Source organism: Calliphora vicina, chromosome 3 (genome assembly GCF_958450345.1).
Source record: "Calliphora vicina chromosome 3, idCalVici1.1, whole genome shotgun sequence".
Classification (NCBI taxonomy): Eukaryota; Metazoa; Arthropoda; class Insecta; order Diptera; family Calliphoridae; genus Calliphora; species Calliphora vicina.
In genome coordinates, this window is record NC_088782.1 from 122,079,729 (window position 1) to 122,099,416 (window position 19,688).

The 19,688-nt window shown below is 34.3% G+C and overlaps 2 protein-coding genes across 2 annotated transcripts; both read left to right on the forward strand.

Moving 5' to 3' along the window:
* The first annotated feature begins 684 nt into the window (after nt 1–684).
* On the forward strand, nt 685–1,152 carry LOC135955724 (homeobox protein caupolican-like). Its single transcript, XM_065506081.1, has one exon. It carries the CDS (start codon nt 685–687, stop codon nt 1,150–1,152), a length of 468 nt encoding a protein of 155 aa, XP_065362153.1.
* A 4,732-nt stretch (nt 1,153–5,884) lies between these two features.
* Nucleotides 5,885–19,686, forward strand: LOC135955725 (uncharacterized). The gene is made up of 5 exons (XM_065506083.1): nt 5,885–5,967; nt 6,026–7,639; nt 10,772–12,741; nt 12,822–12,837; nt 17,121–19,686. Exons 1-5 carry the CDS (start codon nt 5,958–5,960, stop codon nt 19,628–19,630), a joined length of 6,120 nt encoding a protein of 2,039 aa, XP_065362155.1. The 5' UTR covers nt 5,885–5,957; the 3' UTR covers nt 19,631–19,686.
* Nucleotides 19,687–19,688: the final 2 nt, after the last annotated feature.

The following is a 19,688-nucleotide window of genomic DNA, read 5'->3' on the forward strand; positions in this document are numbered from 1 at the left end:
ATTGTCTTGTTAAGACAGTTTTCTATAGAAAATTGTCTTGTTAAGACAGTTTTCTATAGAAAATTGTCTTGTTAAGACAGTTTTCTATAGAAAATTGTCTTGTTAAGACAGTTTTCTATAGAAAATTGTCTTGTTAAGACAGTTTTCTATAGAAAATTGTCTTGTTAAGACAGTTTTCTATAGAAAATTGTCTTGTTAAGACAGTTTTCTATAGAAAATTGTCTTGTTAAGACAGTTTTCTATAGAAAATTGTCTTGTTAAGACAGTTTTCTATAGAAAATTGTCTTGTTAAGACAGTTTTCTATAGAAAATTGTCTTTGTTAAGACAGTTTTCTATAGAAAATTGTCTTTGTTAAGACAGTTTTCTATAGAAAATTGTCTTCTATTATCGTTTTCTTAAATCTTAAATTGTATCACCCCTATGATCAAAATATTTCATAATTAATTTCAATACATTTAAGTAAACAAGTCTGCATTTCATACAATTATTTGTATTTTTCTACTATATTTAGTTATTCAAATAATTTTTCCAAAATATTTAAATAAGATGCAAAAACAATAATAAAATAAACAATGTTTTAATAACAATTTCTTGCAAATTTCCTATAAAAACCCCAAAATATTAGGCAAAATTAAATCATTCATCATTGGAGTTTTTGCTTTCTAAGTACATACTAGACAAGCATGAAACTTTTACTGTTATACGGACTCGTGGGCCTGATCGTTTTGGCTGCATCCCAGGATGTAACTGAGACAACTGAGAAAGTAGAAGAGGTTTCACAAACTACCGAAAATGAGGAAGTTGTGGCTGTGACAACTGAGAAAGTAGGAGAGGTTTCGCAAACTACTGAAAAAGAGGAAATTGTGGCTGTGACAACTGAGAAAGTAGGAGAGGTTTCGCAAACTACTGAGGCTGTCAGTGAAACCACTGAAGCTGTTGTTACTTCCACCAAACGTTCTTGTAAGAAACCACATGGTAAACATCCACATCACGGACATGGTCACGGCCATGGACATGGACGCGGTAAAGGACATGGACGCGGTAAAGGACGTGGTCATGGTAATGGACGTGGTCATGGTAATGGACATAGTCGTGGTAATGGGCGTGGTCGTGATAATGGGCGTGGTCGTCGTGGTCCCAGATTCCAATAATATTTAGATTATTATGAATATAAATATATTATATCAATAAACATCTTATTAAAAAAGAGATCGAGCAATGATATGACTCAAAAAACTCATGATCTTTATCTTTGAGGAAACCCCTTTTAATTGTCTATAACGATAACTAAGTACATATTTCATTACTAACATTAGCTATTGTAGTTTTCAATTATAATTTTACATTACTTCTATCTAATCTTCATTCATAATTTGCAATATTTAACACTATTTGTCAACGTTCAGCTTAACATGTGTTATGAACAGTAAATATACATTGAGAAATGTGTTTCAAGTCCTCTTTCACTCTTCCACCGGAATTGCTAACATATAGCATGTGGGTAAACAATTTAATCTTGTTATTTAATTATTGTTCCTTGTAAACTCTTTAAATATGTTTTTCCAGAAATAATTTTTTTTTCTCAGACTGTTATTCATAGAGAAACATAGAGCGGAAACTAGAAAAAAAACTCAAACTAAAATCTACTCAAAATATTCACACATACGAGTGTTTTTTTTTTGTTTTCACATAATTTTTTTCTACTTATACATTCTCACTACTTAGGTTTCTGACAACAGAGTTAAGTATTTGACAGGAGATTTTCCCCTCTATGTTTATTCTATATTCTGTTATTGTTCAATTAAAAGTATATGACGTTCTACGTATTATTTTAGCAGGGTAGATAAAACAACATTATTCTAGAAACATTCATTGAATCAATAATACGAAAACAAAAAATAAATGATACTACGAATAATTATCAGCCAGTAAAGACAATAAAAACAATGCCAAAAACGATTTAATCAAATGATAAATAATTAATTAGAGTGATTGAGCAAGAGATGTTATTTGGTGTTGGAAAAAAAAAATAACTACCCTAAAGACCTGAAATTTAAGTACAACTGAAATTAAAATTGAACTACATAAAAACCTCCAAATGAAGCTAAAATTTAACTATTTAAGACCTGCAAATGAAGCTGAAAATTTAAGTACATAATCACCCTCAAAAGATATTAAAATTGAACTACATAAAGACCAAGTAAAGATAAAATTGAAGTAAGTAAAGACCTGCGATTGAAGCTAAAATTAAACTACTTAAAGACCTATGATTGAAGCTAAATTTGAACTACTTAAAGACCTACGATTGAAACTAAAATTAAACTACTTAAAGTCCTACGATTGAAGCTAAATTTGAACTACTTAAAGTCCTACGATTGAAGCTAAACTTGAGCTATATAAAGACCTACGATGTAAAATAAAATTTAACTATATAAAGTCTTAGGATTGAAGCTAAAATTGAACTATTTAAAGTCCTAGGATTGAAGCTAATATTGAGCTATATAAAGACCTACGATTGAAGCTAAAATTTAACTATTTAAGACCTACGATGGAAGTTAAAATTTAACAACTTAAAGACCTACAATTCAAGCTAAAATTGAACAACTTAAAGACCTACGATTGAAGCTAAAATTGAACTACTTAAAGACCTATGATTGAAGGTAAATTTGAACTACTTAAAGACCTCCAATTAAAGCTAAAATAGAACAACTTAAAGACCTCCAATTGAAGCTAAAATTGAACTACATAATAACCTCCAAATGAAGCTAATATTTAACTACTTAAAGACCTATGATTGAAGGTAAATTTGAACTACTTAAAGACCTCCGATTGAAACTAAAATTGAACAACTTGAAGACCTCCGATTGAAGCTAAAATTGAACAATTTAAAGACCTACGATTGAAGCTAATAGAACAACTTAAAGACCTCCGATTGAAGCTAAAATAGAACAACTTAAAGACCTCCGATTGAAGCTAAAATTTAACTACTTAAAGACCTACGATTGAAGCTAAATTTGAAAAACTGAAAGACCTACGATTGAAGCTAAATTTTAAATACTTAAAGACCTACGATTGAAGCTAAAATTGAACAACTTAAAGACCTACGATTGAAGCTAAAATTGAACAACTTAAAGACCTACGATTGAAGCTAAAATTGAACTATTTAAAGTCCTAGGATTGAAGCTAAAATTGAACAACTTAAAGACCTACGATTGACGCTAAAATTGAACTATTTAAAGTCCTAGGATTGAAGCTAAAATTGAACTACTTAAAGACCTTCAAAAAAAGCTAAAACTGAACTATATAAAGTCCTAGGATTGAAGCTAAACTTGAGCTATATAAAGACCTACGATGTAAAATAAAATTTAACTATATAAAGTCTTAGGATTGAAGCTAAAATTGAACTATTTAAAGTCCTAGGATTGAAGCTAATATTGAGCTATATAAAGACCTACGATTGAAGCTAAAATTTAACTATTTAAGACCTACGATGGAAGTTAAAATTTAACAACTTAAAGACCTACAATTCAAGCTAAAATTGAACAACTTAAAGACCTACGATTGAAGCTAAAATTGAACAACTTAAAGACCTACGATTGAATCTAGAATTGAACAACTTGAAGACCTACGATTGAAGCTAAAATTTAATTATATAAAGACATACGATTGAAGCTAAAATTGAAATACTTTAAGACTTACGATTGAAGATAAAATTTAAATTCTTAAAGTCCTAGAAATGAAGCTAAAATTTAACAACTTAAAGACCTACGATTGAAGCTAAAATTGAACAACTTAAAGACCTCCGATTGAAGCTAAAATAGAACAACTTAAAGACCTACGATTGAAGCTAAAATTGAACTACTTAAAGACCTACGATGAAAGTTAAAATTGAAATACTTCAAGACCTACGATTGAAGATAAAATTTAAATTCTTAAAGTCCTAGGATTGAAGCTAAAATTTAACAACTTAAAGACCTACGATTGAAGATAAAATTTAAATTCTTAAAGTCCTAGGATTGAAGCTAAAATTTAACAACTTAAAGACCTCCGATTGAAGCTAAAATTGAACTACTTTAAGACCTATGATTGAAGCTAAAATAGAACAACTTAAAGACCTACGATTGAAGCTAAAATTGAACTACTTAAAGACCTAAGATTGAAGCTAAAATTGAACAACTTAAAGAAATCCGATTGAAGCTAAAATTTAACTACTTTAAGACCTATGATTGAAGCTAAAATTGAACAACTTAAAGACCTCCGATTGAAGCTAAATTTGAACTACTTAAAGACCTACGATTGAAGCTAAAATTGAACAACTTAAAGGCCTCCGATTGAAGCTAAAATTTAACTACTTTAAGACCTATGATTGAAGGTAAATTTGAACTACTTAAAGACCTACGATTGAAGCTAAAATTGAACAACTTAAAGACCTACGATTGAAGCTAAATTTTAAATACTTAAAGACCTACGATTGAAGCTAAAATTAAACAACTTAAAGACCTCCGATTGAAGCTAAAATTAAACTACTTAAAGACCTACGATTGAAGCTAAAATTAAACTACTTAAAGACCTACGATGAATGTTAAAATTGAAATACTTCAAGACCTACGATTGAAGATAAAATTTAAATTCTTAAAGTCCTAGGATTGAAGCTAAAATTTAACAACTTAAAGACCTACGATTGAAGCTAAATTTTAAATACTTAAAGACCTACGATTGAAGCTAAAATTAAACAACTTAAAGACCTCCGATTGAAGCTAAAATTAAACTACTTAAAGACCTACGATTGAAGCTAAAATTGAACAACTCAAAGACCTCCGATTGAAGCTAAATTTGAACTACTTAAAGACCTACGATTGAAGCTAAAATTAAACAACTTAAATACCTTCAAAAGAAGCTAAAACTGAACTATATAAAGTCCTAGGATTGAAGCTAAAACTGAACTATATAAAGTCCTAGGATTGAAGCTAAACTTGAGCTATATAAAGACCTACGATTGAAGCTAAATTTTAACTATTTAAGACCTACGATTGAAGCTAAAATTGAACAACTTAAAGACCTACGATTGAAGCTAAATTTTAAATACTTAAAGACCTACGATTGAAGCTAAAATTGAACAACTTAAAGACCTCCGTTTGAAGCTAAAATTAAACTACTTAAAGACCTACGATTGAAGCTAAAATTTAACAAATTAAAGACCTATGATTGAAGCTAAAATTGAACAACTCAAAGACCTACGATTGAAGCTAAAATAGAACAACTTAAAGACCTCCGATTGAAGCTAAAATTTAACTACTTTAAGACCTATGATTGAAGCTAAAATTCAACTACATAAAGACCTACGATTGAAACACTACAAAGTCTTTGAATGAAAGATTCTTTGAATACTTTTCTATAGAAAACTATCTTTGTAAGAAAACATTCAATAAGTAACTGCTTACAGCACTTTTCTTTGAAAACTGTGTTTGTATAACAGTTTGTGTATTCAAAGACACTTCTGTATAAAACTATCAAAACGCACCGGAAAACTGGAAATGGAACTGAAAAACTGTCTGTGTAAGACAGTTTTCTATAGTCACTCTTTGTTAGAGATTTATCTTTAGAAAATTTCATTATTTTTATCATAATTTTCTACTGCAAACTTTCTGTTGAATAAAATTTTCTTTGAAAAACTGACATTGTGAAATACTTTTGTAGTGAATAAGAAAATGTTCCACAAAAAAAAGTGAATCTTAAGGTTACACCCTGTTGATGTAATAAACAACAATAACGCTTTCAAATTGTTATTTAACACTGAATTAACATTATCAATTACACTAATATTATTTCAGATACAAAAATTATCCGTATATATAAATATAACACTATTCTGTGAACCAGTAGTCGTTATTTACCTAGTAAACGTTCGGTAGTTAAAAGAAAGTTCTATAATTTAAATAAAATATATTATTGTATAATGTACAAAGGTGAGTTATACAATCAACAATTAATTGTAATTAGGTGAATTAACTGGTTTTGTTTTAGCTCAAAGTGCTTTGTTGTTGCTAACCCTGGGTGTTGGGCTATCATTGGCTGTGGATATTTGCGAGCTCCAAATGAATGGTGTACGTTTGGCCCATCCAGCAGACTGTAATAAATTTGTGCTATGCGAAAATGGCGTAACCGATAGTATTATGAGTTGCCCAATAGGATTGTATTTTAATCGTTTCAAGGGAGAGTGTGATAAAAGAGGACGTGCGGCCTGCGATATGCAGTATGTAGATTTGGTTAGTGAAAACACGGATTGTTCAGTTTGTTGTGCTCATTTTGGTTGCAATTCGTATCCAACACCTGGTACTGAAGAAACTCCGACACGTGGTGTACGTGCTGCACGTGCAGCTACTGCTGCCACACCAGCAACTCCTGCTACACCAGCAACTCCTGCTACACCAGCTACTCCTGCTACACCAGCAACCCGTGCTGCACGTGCTGTACGTGCAACTCCTGCTACACCAGCAACTCCAGCTACACCAGCTACTGCTGCTACACCAGCAACACCTGCTACACCAGCTACTGCTGCTACACCAGCAACACCTGCTACACCAGCTACACCTGCTACACCAGCTACAGCTGCTACACCAGCTACTGCTGCTACACCAGCAACTCCTGCTACAGCAGCAACTCCTGCTACACCAGCTACTGCTGCCACACCAGCAACTCCTGCTACACCAGCAACCCGTGCTGCACGTGCTGTACGTGCAACTCCAGCTACTCCAGCTACACCAGCTACTGCTGCTACACCAGCTACTGCTGCTACACCAGCTACTGCTGCTACACCAGCTACTGCTGCTACACCAGCTACAGCAGCAACTCCTGCTACTCCTGCTACACCAGCAACCCGTGCTGCACGTGCTGTACGTGCAACTCCAGCTACACCAGCAACTCCAGCTACACCAGCAACTCCTGCTACACCAGCTACTGCTGCCACACCAGCAACCCGTGCTGCACGTGCTGTACGTGCAACTCCAGCTACACCAGCAACTCCAGCTACACCAGCAACTCCTGCTACACCAGCTACTGCTGCCACACCAGCAACCCGTGCTGCACGTGCTGTACGTGCAACTCCAGCTACACCAGCAACTCCTGCTACACCAGCAACCCGTGCTGCACGTGCTGTACGTGCAACTCCAGCTACACCAGCTACTGCTGCTACACCAGCTACTGCTGCTACACCAGCTACTGCTGCTACACCAGCAACTCCTGCTACACCAGCAAACCGTTCTGCTCGTGCTGTACGTGCAACTCCTGCCACACCAGCAACTCCTGCTACACCAGCTACTGCTGCCACACCAGCAACTCCTGCCACACCAGCAACTCCTGCTACACCAGCAACCCCTGCTGCTCGTGCAACTCGTAGTGTAACTGGCAATGGAAACGGTAACGATAATGGCAACAACAACGACAACGCAAACGATTTAAATGTTATTTGCGCTAACAACATTCAAATCTGTAACAATGAAACCAAAGGCTCAGTATTCCCCATTGACGGTGTCAGTAATAAATACTACAAATGCAATTATGGCTGTGCTGTCGAATTTCTCTGTGCCAATAATCGCGTTTACAATCCCTCCTCCGAAATCTGTGACCTTCCACATTATTAACATGTAATAATGCAGCAAGTGTAAATGGTGATGTGGCTTAAAATATGTATGTGTATTATGGAATGTATTTTGTTAATAAAGGAATGTTCTTTTCACAAATGAATTTAATAGATATTGGACTTTAAGAGGCATAGTTTCCTTTTACGGAATACTTTTGTCGATACCTTAACATTAACTACATAAAGATCTACGACTGAAGGTAAGATTGAATTATATAAAGATCTTCAAATGAAGCTAAAACTGAACCACATAAAGACCTATGATTGAATCTAAAATTGAATTACATAAAGATCTTCAAATGAAGCTAAAACTGAGCTACATAAAGACCTATGATTGAAGCTAAAATTGAATTACATAAAGATCTTCAAATGAAGCTAAAACTGAACTACATAAAGACCTATGATTGAAGCTAAAATTGAGCTACATAAAGATCAATGAATGAAGCTAAAATTGAGCTACATAAAGATCTATGATTGAAGCTAAAATTGAGCTGCATAAAGATCTATGAATGAAGCTAAAATTGCGCTGCATAAAGACCTAAGATTGAAGCTAAAATTGAGCTACATAAAGACCTATGATTGAAGCTAAAATTGAGCTACATAAAGACCTATGATTGAAGCTAAAATTGAGCTACACAAAGACCTGCGATTGAAGCTAAAATTGAGCTACATAAAGACCTAAGATTGAAGCTAAAATTGAGCTACATAAATACCTATGATTGAAGCTAAAATTGAGCTACATAAAGATCTTCAAATGAAGCTAAAACTGAGCTACATAAAAACCTATGATTGAAGCTAAAATTGAATTACATAAAGATCTTCAAATGAAGCTAAAATTGAGCTACATAAAGACCTAAGATTGAAGCTAAAATTGAGCTACATAAATACCTATGATTGAAGCTAAAATTGAATTACATAAAGATCTTCAAATGAAGCTAAAACTGATCTACATAAAGACCTATGATTGAAGCTAAAATTGAGCTACATAAAGATCAATGAATGAAGCTAAAATTGAGCTGCATAAACCCCTACGATTGAAACTAAAATTGAACTACATAAAGACCTATGATTGAAGCTAAAATTGAGCTACATAAACACATACAATTGAAACTAAAACTGAGCTACATAAAGACCTATTATTGAAGCTAAAATTGAGCTGCATAAAGACCTATGATTGAAGCTAAAATTGAGCCACATAAAGATTGGTGATTCAAGCTAAAGTTGAGCTACATAAAGACCTATGATTGAAGCTAAAATTTAGCTACACAAAGATCTGCGATTGAAGCTAAAATTGAGCTACATAAAGATCTATGAATGAAGCTAAAATTGAGCTGCATAAAGACCTACGATTGAAGCTAAAATTGAGCTACATAAAGACCTAAGATTGAAGCTAAAATTGAGCTACATAAATACCTATGATTGAAGCTAAAATTGAGCTACATAAATACCTAAGATTGAAGCTAAAATTGAGCTACATAAATACCTATGATTGAAGCTAAAATTGAGCTACATAAAGACCTAAGATTGAAGCTAAAATTGAGCTACACAAACACCTGCGATTGAAGCTAAAATTGAGCTACATAAAGATCTATGATTGAAGCTAAAATTGAGCTGCATAAAGATCTATGAATGAAGCTAAAATTGAGCTGCATAAAGACCTAAGATTGAAGCTAAAATTGAGCTACATAAAGACCTAAGATTGAAGCTAAAATTGAGCTACATAAAGACCTATGATTGAAGCTAAAATTGAGCTACACAAAGATCTGCGATTGAAGCTAAAATTGAGCTACACAAAGACCTATGATTGAAGCTAAAATTGAGCTACATAAAGACCTATGATTGAAGCTAAAATTGAGCTACACAAAGATATGCGATTGAAGCTAAAATTGAGCTACATAAAGACCTATGATTGAAGCTAAAATTGAGCTACACAAAGACCTATGATTGAAGCTAAAATTGAGCTACATAAAGACCTAAGATTGAAGCTAAAATTGAGCTACATAAAGACCTATGATTGAAGCTAAAATTGAGCTACACAAAGTTCTGCGATTGAAGCTAAAATTGAGCTACACAAAGACCTATGATTGAAGCTAAAATTGAGCTACATAAAGACCTATGATTGAAGCTAAAATTGAGCTACACAAAGATCTGCGATTGAAGCTAAAATTGAGCTACATAAAGACCTATGATTGAAGCTAAAATTGAGCTACACAAAGACCTATGATTGAAGCTAAAATTGAGCTACATAAAGACCTAAGATTGAAGCTAAAATTGAGCTACATAAATACCTATGATTGAAGCTAAAATGTAATTACATAAAGATCTTCAAATGAAGCTAAAATTGAGCTACATAAAGACCTAAGATTGAAGCTTAAATTGAACTACATAAAGACCTATGATTGAAGCTAAAATTGAGCTACATAAAGACCTATGATTGAAGCTAAAATTGAGCTACACAAAGATCTGCGATTGAAGCTAAAATTGAGCTACATAAAGATCTATGATAGAAGCTAAAATTGAGCTGCATAAAGACCTATGATTGAAGCTAAAATTGAGCTACATAAAGATCTATGATTGAAGTTAAAATTGTGCTACATAAAGACCTACAAGAGCTACATAAAGAATAACAAAGACACTGGAAATGGAACTGATAACCTGTCTTTGTAAGGCAGTTTTCTATAGTATCTCTTTGTAATGTATCCTTAGGAAACTGCATTTGTATTACATTTTCTATAGAATACTTTCATCGTAAGACACTTTTCTTTGAATACAATCTTGTATTGAATAAGAAAATTTTCTACAAAAAAAGAACATCAATATTGTCGTTACACCCTGTTCATGTAAATAATCAGCAACAGCACTTTCAAATTGATATCAAACACTGAACATTATCAATTACATGAATATTAATCAATGTTGCAGATACCAAAATTATCCGTACATATAAATATAAGACAATTCTGTGAATCAGTAGTCGTTATTTACCTAGTAAACGTTCGGTAGTTAAAAGGAAGTTGTGTTATTTAAAAAACTCCTAAGAAAATATATTTTTTAAAAATGTACAAAGGTGAGTTTAGAATCAAAAATGTCGGTAATTAGGTGAACTGAATGTTGGATTGACTGTTTTTTAGCTCAAAGTGCTTTGTTGTTGCTATCTCTGGGTGTTGGGCTATCATTGGCTGTGGATATTTGCGAACACCAAATGAATGGTGTACTTTTGGCCCATCCAGCAGACTGTAATAAATTTGTGCTATGCGAAAATGGCATAACCGATAGTATTATGAGTTGTCCAATAGGCTTGCACTTTAATCGTTTCAAAGGAGAGTGTGATATCAGAGAACGTGCAGCCTGCGATATGCAATATGTAAATTGGGTAAGCGAAGCCACAGATTGCTCAGAATGTTGTGATCTTTATGGTTGCAACTTGTATCCAACACCTGGTACTCCAGAAACTCCTGCATGTGACACACCTGCTACACCAGGAACTCCTGGTACACCAGCAACTCCTGCTACACCTGCCACGCCTGCTACACCAGCAACTCCTGCTACACCAGCAACTCCTATTACACCAGCAACTCCAGATACACCAGCAACTCCTGATACACCTGTCACGCCTGCAACCCCTGCTACTCCTGCAACACCAGCAACTCCTGTTACACCAGCAACTCCAGCTACACCAGCAACTCCTGCTACACCAGCAACTCCAGATACACCAGCAACTCCTGATACACCTGCCACGCCTGCAACCCCTGCTACTCCTGCTACACCAGCAACTCCTGCTACACCAGCAACCCCTGACCACAACAATTGTCCTAACAACTTGACAATTTGTATTGATAAACCTGACGGTAGTGTTTCGTATGTCAATGGCACCTGCAATCAATATATTGTTTGTGTAGGCGAGTGTGCCAATATTATGAACTGTCCCAATAACTTGCAATATAATCTTACAACCCACATCTGTGATTATCCCCAAAATGTAGATTGCCCCTGGCAATCAAAACCACCTACAACTGGACCCTCGGGTGTAGCATGTGCCCAGCCCGGCAAATGTGCTGGTCAGCCAGATGGCAAAATGTTTGCTGATTCTAAGGGCAATGGTTATATTGTGTGTCAGTGCGAGTGTGAGATTGAAAGACCCTGTCCAGCTGGTACTAAGTTTGTGGAGGAGCTGTTAACTTGTGATCATATAAATGAGGGAGACAATGGAAGTGGAAACGGCAATGGAAGCGGTAATGGAAACGGTAATGGAAACGGTAGTGGAAACGGCAATGGAAACGATAATGACAATGGTAGCGGAAATGGAAACGGTACTGGAACTGGTAGTGGAAACGGCAATGGAAACGATAATGGAAACGGCAATGGAAACGGTAGTGGAAACGACAATGGAAACGACAATGGAAGTGGTAGCGGAAATGGAAACGGTACTGGAACTGGTAGTGGAAACGGCAATGGAAACGATAATGGAAACGGCAATGGAAACGGAAATGGTAATGAAAGTGGTAGTGGTAGTGGAAACGGTAATGGTAATGAAAGTGGTAGTGGCAACGGCAATGGAAACAATAATGGAAGTGGTAGTGGGAACGAAAACGGAAACGGTAATGAAACTGGTAATGGTAATAACACTGGTAGTGGAAATGACAATAGCAACAATAACGGCAACGGAACCATATCAAACGTTGTTTGCTCTAACAACATTCAGATCTGTAAAAATGAAACCGAGGGCTCACTTTTCCCCGTTGACGGTGTCTGCAATAAATTCTACAAATGCAATTACGGCTGTGCTGTCGAAATTCTCTGTCCCAATAATCTCGTTTACAATCCCTCTTCCGAAATCTGTGACTATCCACAAAACTACAAATGTCCTTGGGCACATACACCACCATCGGGACCCTCAGCCGGGCCATCGGGCATTGCTTGTCCCAGTGGAGGACGTTGTGTGGGTGAAAAGGAGGGTACTTTCTTTCCATCGCTAACAAGCTGCTCCAAATATGTTGTGTGTCAGTGCGAGTGTGAAGTTGAAATGAATTGTTCCAATGGTTTACAGTGGGACCATACATTATTAACATGTAATTATGCAGCAAATGTAAAGTGTGATTTGGCTTAAAATATGTATATTAATGTATTATGGAATGTATTTTATTAATAAATAAATGATATTTTCACTAATTAACTTAATAGATATTGGAGATTAATAGTAACAGTTCTTCAACTTTCCTTCTTTAGAATGTTTTTGTCGATACCTTAACATTAACTACATAAAGACCTACGATTGAAGCTAAAATTTAATTATATAAACCCCTTTAAATAAAGCTAAAATTGAACTGCATAAAGACCTACGATTGAAGCTGAAATTGAAATACATAAAGACATTCAAATGAAGCTAAAATTTAACTATATAAAGAACTACGATTGAAGCTAAAATTGAACTATATAAAGACCTTTAAATGAAGTTAAAATTGAACTACATAAAGACCTACGATTGAAGCTAAAATTTAATTGTATAAAGACCTTTAAATGAAGCTAATATTGAACTACATAAAGACCTACGATTGAAGCTAAAATTGAACTTTATAAAGACATACGATTGAAGCTAAAATTGAACTACATAAAGACCTACGACTGAAGCTAAAATTGAACTATATAAAGACCTTTAAATGAAGCTAAAATTGAACTTTATAAAGACCCACGATTGAAGCTAAAATTGAACTATATAAAGACCTTTAAATGAAGCTAAAATTGAACTACATAAAGACCTACGATTGAAGCTAAAATTGAATTTTATAAAGACCTACGATTGAAGCTGAAATTGAAATATAAAGACCTTTAAATGAAATTAAAATTGAACTACATAAAGACCTAAGATGGAAGCTAAAATTTAATTGTATAAAGACCTTTAAATGAAGCTAAAATTGAACTACATAAAGACCTTTAAATGAAGCTAAAATTGAACTTTATAAAGACCTACGATTAAAGCTAAGATTGAACTATATAAAGACCTTTAAATGAAGCTGAAATTGAACTACATAGAGACCTACGATTGAAGCTAAAATTTAATTCTATAAAGACCTTTAAATGAAGCTAAAGTTGAACTATATAAAGACCTTTAAATGAAGCTAAAATTGAACTTTATATAGACCCTCGATTGAAGCTAAAATTGAACTATATAAAGACCTTTAAATGAAGCTAAAATTGAACTACATAAAGACCTACGATTGAAGCTAAAATTGAATTTTATAAAGACCTACGATTGAAGCTAAAATTGAATTTTATAAAGACCTACGATTAAAGCTAAAATTGAACTATATAAAGACCTTTAAATGAAGCTAAAATTGAACTTTATAAAGACCTACGATTAAAGCTAAAATTGAACTATATAAAGACCTTTAAATGAAGCTGAAATTGAACTACATAGAGACCTACGATTGAAGCTAAAATTTAATTGTATAAAGACCTTTAAATGAAGCTAAAGTTGAACTATATAAAGACCTTTAAATGAAGCTAAAATTGAACTACATAAAGACCTACGATTGAAGCTAAAATTGAATTTTATAAAGACCTACGATTGAAGCTAAAATTGAACTTTATATAGACCCTCGATTGAAGCTAAAATTGAACTATATAAAGACCTTTAAATGAAGCTAAAATTTAACTACATAAAGACCTACGATTGAAGCTAAAATTGAATTTTATAAAGACCTACGATTGAAGCTGAAATTGAAATATAAAGACCTTTAAATGAAGCTGAAATTGAACTACATAAAGACCTAAGATGGAAGCTAAAATTTAATTGTATAAAGACCTTTAAATGAAGCTAAAATTGAACTACATAAAGACCTTTAAATGAAGCTAAAATTGAACTTTATAAAGACCTACGATTAAAGCTAAAATTTAACTATATAAAGACCTTTAAATGAAGCTGAAATTGAACTACATAGAGACCTACGATTGAAGCTAAAATTTAATTGTATAAAGACCTTTAAATGAAGCTAAAGTTGAACTATATAAAGACCTTTAAATGAAGCTAAAATTGAACTTTATAAAGACCTACGATTAAAGCTAAAATTGAACTATATAAAGACCTTTAAATGAAGCTGAAATTGAACTACATAGAGACCTACGATTGAAGCTAAAATTGAGTTGTATAAAGACCTTTAAATGAAGCTAAAGTTGAACTACATAAAGACCTTTAAATGAAGCTAAAATTTAAGTTTATAAAGACCTACGATTGAAGCTAAAATTTAAATAATGTCTGCCTTTTGTATAGAAAACTATCTTTGTAGACAACTTTGTAAAGAAAACTGTTTCTATAAGACACTTGTTTATATAAAATCGTATTTATAAGACGCCTTTCTATATAAAATAGTCTTTGTAAGCAACTTTTCTTTAGAAAACTGACTTTTTAAGACACTTGTCTATAGAAAGCTGCCTCGTAAAGACGCTTTTCCAAATTGTTAGGAAATGGGAACCCAGTCCTAGAATATTTATCTCAAGGTTATTTTTACTGTTGCCGATAGCTTATTCTTGGGAAACAATCTTCCTATTGGTACAGTTAAAATTGTCGTGGGAATGAGTCAAGATTCGGACAGCAACCTCAGAATTAACATTTAGTATACAATAAACAAATTGTAGCTTCTAGTCTGTCCAACTAATTGGAAATTATTATAAAGGGCCACATAAAACTTTACTTAATTATCTGTGGACTTTTGACAAAACAATTCCAGGGCAATTTTCAAATTTGTCAGGAGATCGTAAAAGCTGTTGAATATCGAAAGTTCTTCAAGGACAGATAGTAAAATTACACAGGACAACAAAATCGACAAAATTTTGTAGGCTTTTTAAACCACTACACAATTTAGATGTATTGTGGTTCTAGTAGTACAAAAATGGTAAAATTTTTAAATTCTATGGATAGATTTTTTTTAAATTTTTTTTTCTAAAATTGTAAATTTTTTGTAATGTTTCTCCACATAATTTATGTTTTAAAAAATTCATGAAAAATCGAAAACGGCAGAAATTGTTTAGATTTATTGCTTTATTGCAAAACCACATGTAATAGGAACAAAATGAGATATTGATCATAAAAATCGATGGATTATTCTCGAAGTTATTCACAATTAAGTGAATTCGCTTATTCTCAGAAAATTGTATGTGCGTACTTTGAGTGTACATTTTACATGTGTTTTGTTTTTGTTAAAATTTTTGTTACAATAACAAAACACATGTAAAATTTACACTCAAAGTACACGCTTGTACGCACACACAATTTTCTGAAAATAAGCGAATTCACTTAATTGTGAATAAATTCGAAAATAATCCAACGATTTTTATGATCAATATCTCATTTTGTTCCTATTACATGTGGCTTTGCGATAAAGCAATAAATCTAAACAATTTATGCCGTTTTCGATTTTTCATGATTTTTTTAAAACAAAAAAATTGGATATTTTTACATAAAAAATATATTTCTTGCTTCAATTTGTTATTATTACTCCGAAACTACTGAGCCGATTAAAACGCAATATATATGTAAAAATTTGTACATAGCATGGGAAAAATGTTGTCAACATTCAATCAATCGAAAGAAGAACATTAACTACTCAATTTTATGTATATCAAACAAAAAAGGTAAATGTTTTGAAAATGAGCGAATTCACTTAATTGTGAATAAATTCGAAAATAATCCATCGATTTTTATGATCAATATCTCATTTTGTTTCTATTACACGTGGCTTTGCGATAAAGCAATAAATCTAAACAATTTCTGTCGTTTTCGATTTTTTATGATTTTTTTAAACCACAAAAATCAGCTATTTTCACGTAAAAAATAATGTCTTGCTTCATTTTGTTATTATAACTCCGAAACTACGGAGCCGATTAAAACGCAATATATAAACAGATTAAAGTTTAGGTAAATTTGAACTTTCCTAAGGTTACCTCAATAATATCGGACTAACTCTTTTTGAGTTATCATAAATTATGTGGAGAAAAATCTAAAAACTCACAATTTTAGAAAAAAAAAATTTTAAAAAATCTATCCATAAAATTGAAAAATTTTACCATTTTTGCACTTAGGTAACCATGATGCATCAAATCTATATAGTGGTTAGTGAAGTCTTTTTTTGCTGTTGATCTGTGTTAAGTGTCCCCTTAAGTTGATTGAAGAAAACTTTATAATTCTTAATAAATAACAGCTTTTTTGACAATCCCTATAGTTTGTTAAGTGCTAGAATATCGCAATTACTTCATATCAATTTATTTTACTTTTTTCGAAGAATATATTATCAATTTGGCTGATCTGTTTTGTGAACTATACAAATATTTCCGTTGGTCTATATAAGTAGCCTCAATTTATTAGCCTTGTTTAGAAGCTTTTAAATTGTGGACGAATTAATTAAAATTCAAATTCAATATGTTTAAAGGTAAGTTTTCTATTTGATAATATGAAGAGTAATAAATATTAATAAGTTATATTTGTAGTTGTCAGCGCTGTTTTGCTGTTGCTGAACCTAAGCATTGCCTTAGGCAATAGCATTGACATAGCCTCGCCTGAAATCAAGTGTTCTAATAACTTGAAAGTTTGTGTTGGTAAACCTGATGGTAGTGATTCACATATCGATGGCAATTGCAATCAATATGTTGTTTGTGTAGGCGAGTGTGCCAATATTATGAACTGCCCCAATAACTTGCAATATAATCTTTCAACCCACATCTGTGATTATCCCCAAAATGTAAATTGTCCCTGGCAATCAAAACCACCTACAACTGGACCTTCGGGTGTAACATGTGCCCAGCCGGGCAAGTGTGTTGGTCAACCAGATGGCCAAATGTTTGCTGATCCTAAGGGCAATGGTTATATTGTGTGTCAGTGCGAGTGTGAGATTGAAAGACCCTGTCCCGCTGGTACTAAGTTTGATGAAAACCAACATACCTGTGCACAAACGAATGAGGCTGGCAATGGAAGTGGAAATGGAAATTGTGCTTCGGGTGTTACATGTGCCAAGCCCGGCAAGTGTGCTGGTCAACCAGATGGCACAATCTTTGCTGATTCCAAGAGCAATGGCTATATAGTATGCCAGTGTGAATGTGAGGTAAAAGAGACCTGTCCCGCTGGTACTAAATTTGATGAGAGTCAGCTTACTTGTGTAGCCGTGAATGAAGGTGGAAATTGTGCTTCGGGTGTTACATGTGCCAAGCCCGGCAAGTGTGCTGGTCAACCAGATGGCACAATCTTTGCAGATTCCAAGAACAATGGTTATATTGTATGTCAGTGTGAATGTGAGATAAAAGAGACCTGTCCCGCTGGTACTAAATTTGATGAGAGTCAGCTTACTTGCGTAGCTGTGAATGAAGGTGGAAATTGTGCTTCGGGTGTGACATGTGCGAAGCCCGGCAAGTGTGCTGGTCAACCAGATGGCACAATCTTTGCTGATTCCAAGAGCAATGGCTATATAGTATGCCAGTGTGAATGTGAGGTAAAAGAGACCTGTCCCGCTGGTACTAAATTTGATGAAAGTCAGCTTACTTGTGTAGCCGTGAATGAAGGTGGAAATTGTGCTTCGGGTGTTACATGTGCCAAGCCCGGCAAGTGTGCTGGTCAACCAGATGGCACAATCTTTGCTGATTCCAAAGGCAATGGTTATATTGTATGCCAGTGTGAATGTGAGATAAAAGAGACCTGTCCCGCTGGTACTAAATTTGATGAAAGTCAGCTTACTTGTGTAGCCGTGAATGAAGGTGGAAATTGTGCTTCGGGTGTTACATGTGCCAAGCCCGGCAAGTGTGCTGGTCAACCAGATGGCACAATCTTTGCTGATTCCAAAGGCAATGGTTATATTGTATGCCAATGTGAATGTGAGATAAAAGAGACCTGTCCCGCTGGTTCTAAATTTGATCCGCAATTATTAATTTGTGTCCATGGTGATGGTAATGGAAATGGTAATGGAAGTGGCAATGGAACTTGTTCTAATAACTTGAACGTTTGTGCTGGTAAACCTGATGGTAGTGTTTCGCATGTCGATGGCACCTGTAATCAATATATTGTTTGTGTAGGCGAGTGTGCCAATATTATGACCTGCCCCAATAACTTGCAATATAATCTTTCAACCCACATCTGTGATTATCCCGAAAGAGTAGATTGTCCCTGGCAATCAACACCACCTACAACTGGACCCTCGGGTGTAGCATGTGCCCAGCCCGGCAAATGTGCTGGTCAGCCAGATGGCAAAATGTTTGCTGATTCTAAGAGCAATGGTTATATTGTGTGTCAGTGTGAGTGTGAGATTGAAAGACCCTGTCCAGCTGGTACTAAGTTTGTGGAGGAGCTGTTAACTTGTGCTCGTGTGAATGAAGGAGATAATGGAAGTGGAAACGGCAATGGAAACGGTAGTGGAAATGGTAGTGAAAACGGTAGTGGAAATGGTAGTGGAAACGGTAGTGGAAACGGCAATGGAAACGGTAGTGGAAACGGTAATGAAAGTGGTAGCGGAAATGGAAACGGCAATGGAAACGATAATGGTAGTGGAAACGGTAATGGCAACAACAACGGATCCCTACCAAACGTTGTTTGCTCTAACAACATTCAAATCTGTAAAAATGAAGCCGAGGGCACACTATTCCCCGTTGACGGTGTCTGCAATAAATTCTACAAATGTAATTACGGCTGTGCTGTCGAAATCCTCTGTCCCAATAATCTCGTTTACAATCCCTCCTCCGACATGTGTGACTATCCACAAAACTACAAATGTCCTTGGCCACATACACCACCATCGGGACCCTCAGCCGGACCATCGGGTATTGCTTGTCCCAGTGGAGGACGTTGTGTGGGTCAAAACGAGGGTACTTTCTTTCCATCGCTAACAAGCTGCTCCAAATATGTTGTGTGTCAGTGCGAGTGTGAAGTTGAAATGAATTGTTCCCAGGGTTTACAGTGGGACAATAAATTACTAACATGTAATTATCCAGCAAATGTAAAGTGTGATTTGGCTTAAAATATGTATTATGGAATGTATATTATTAATAAAGAAATGTAATTTATTCAAATGAATT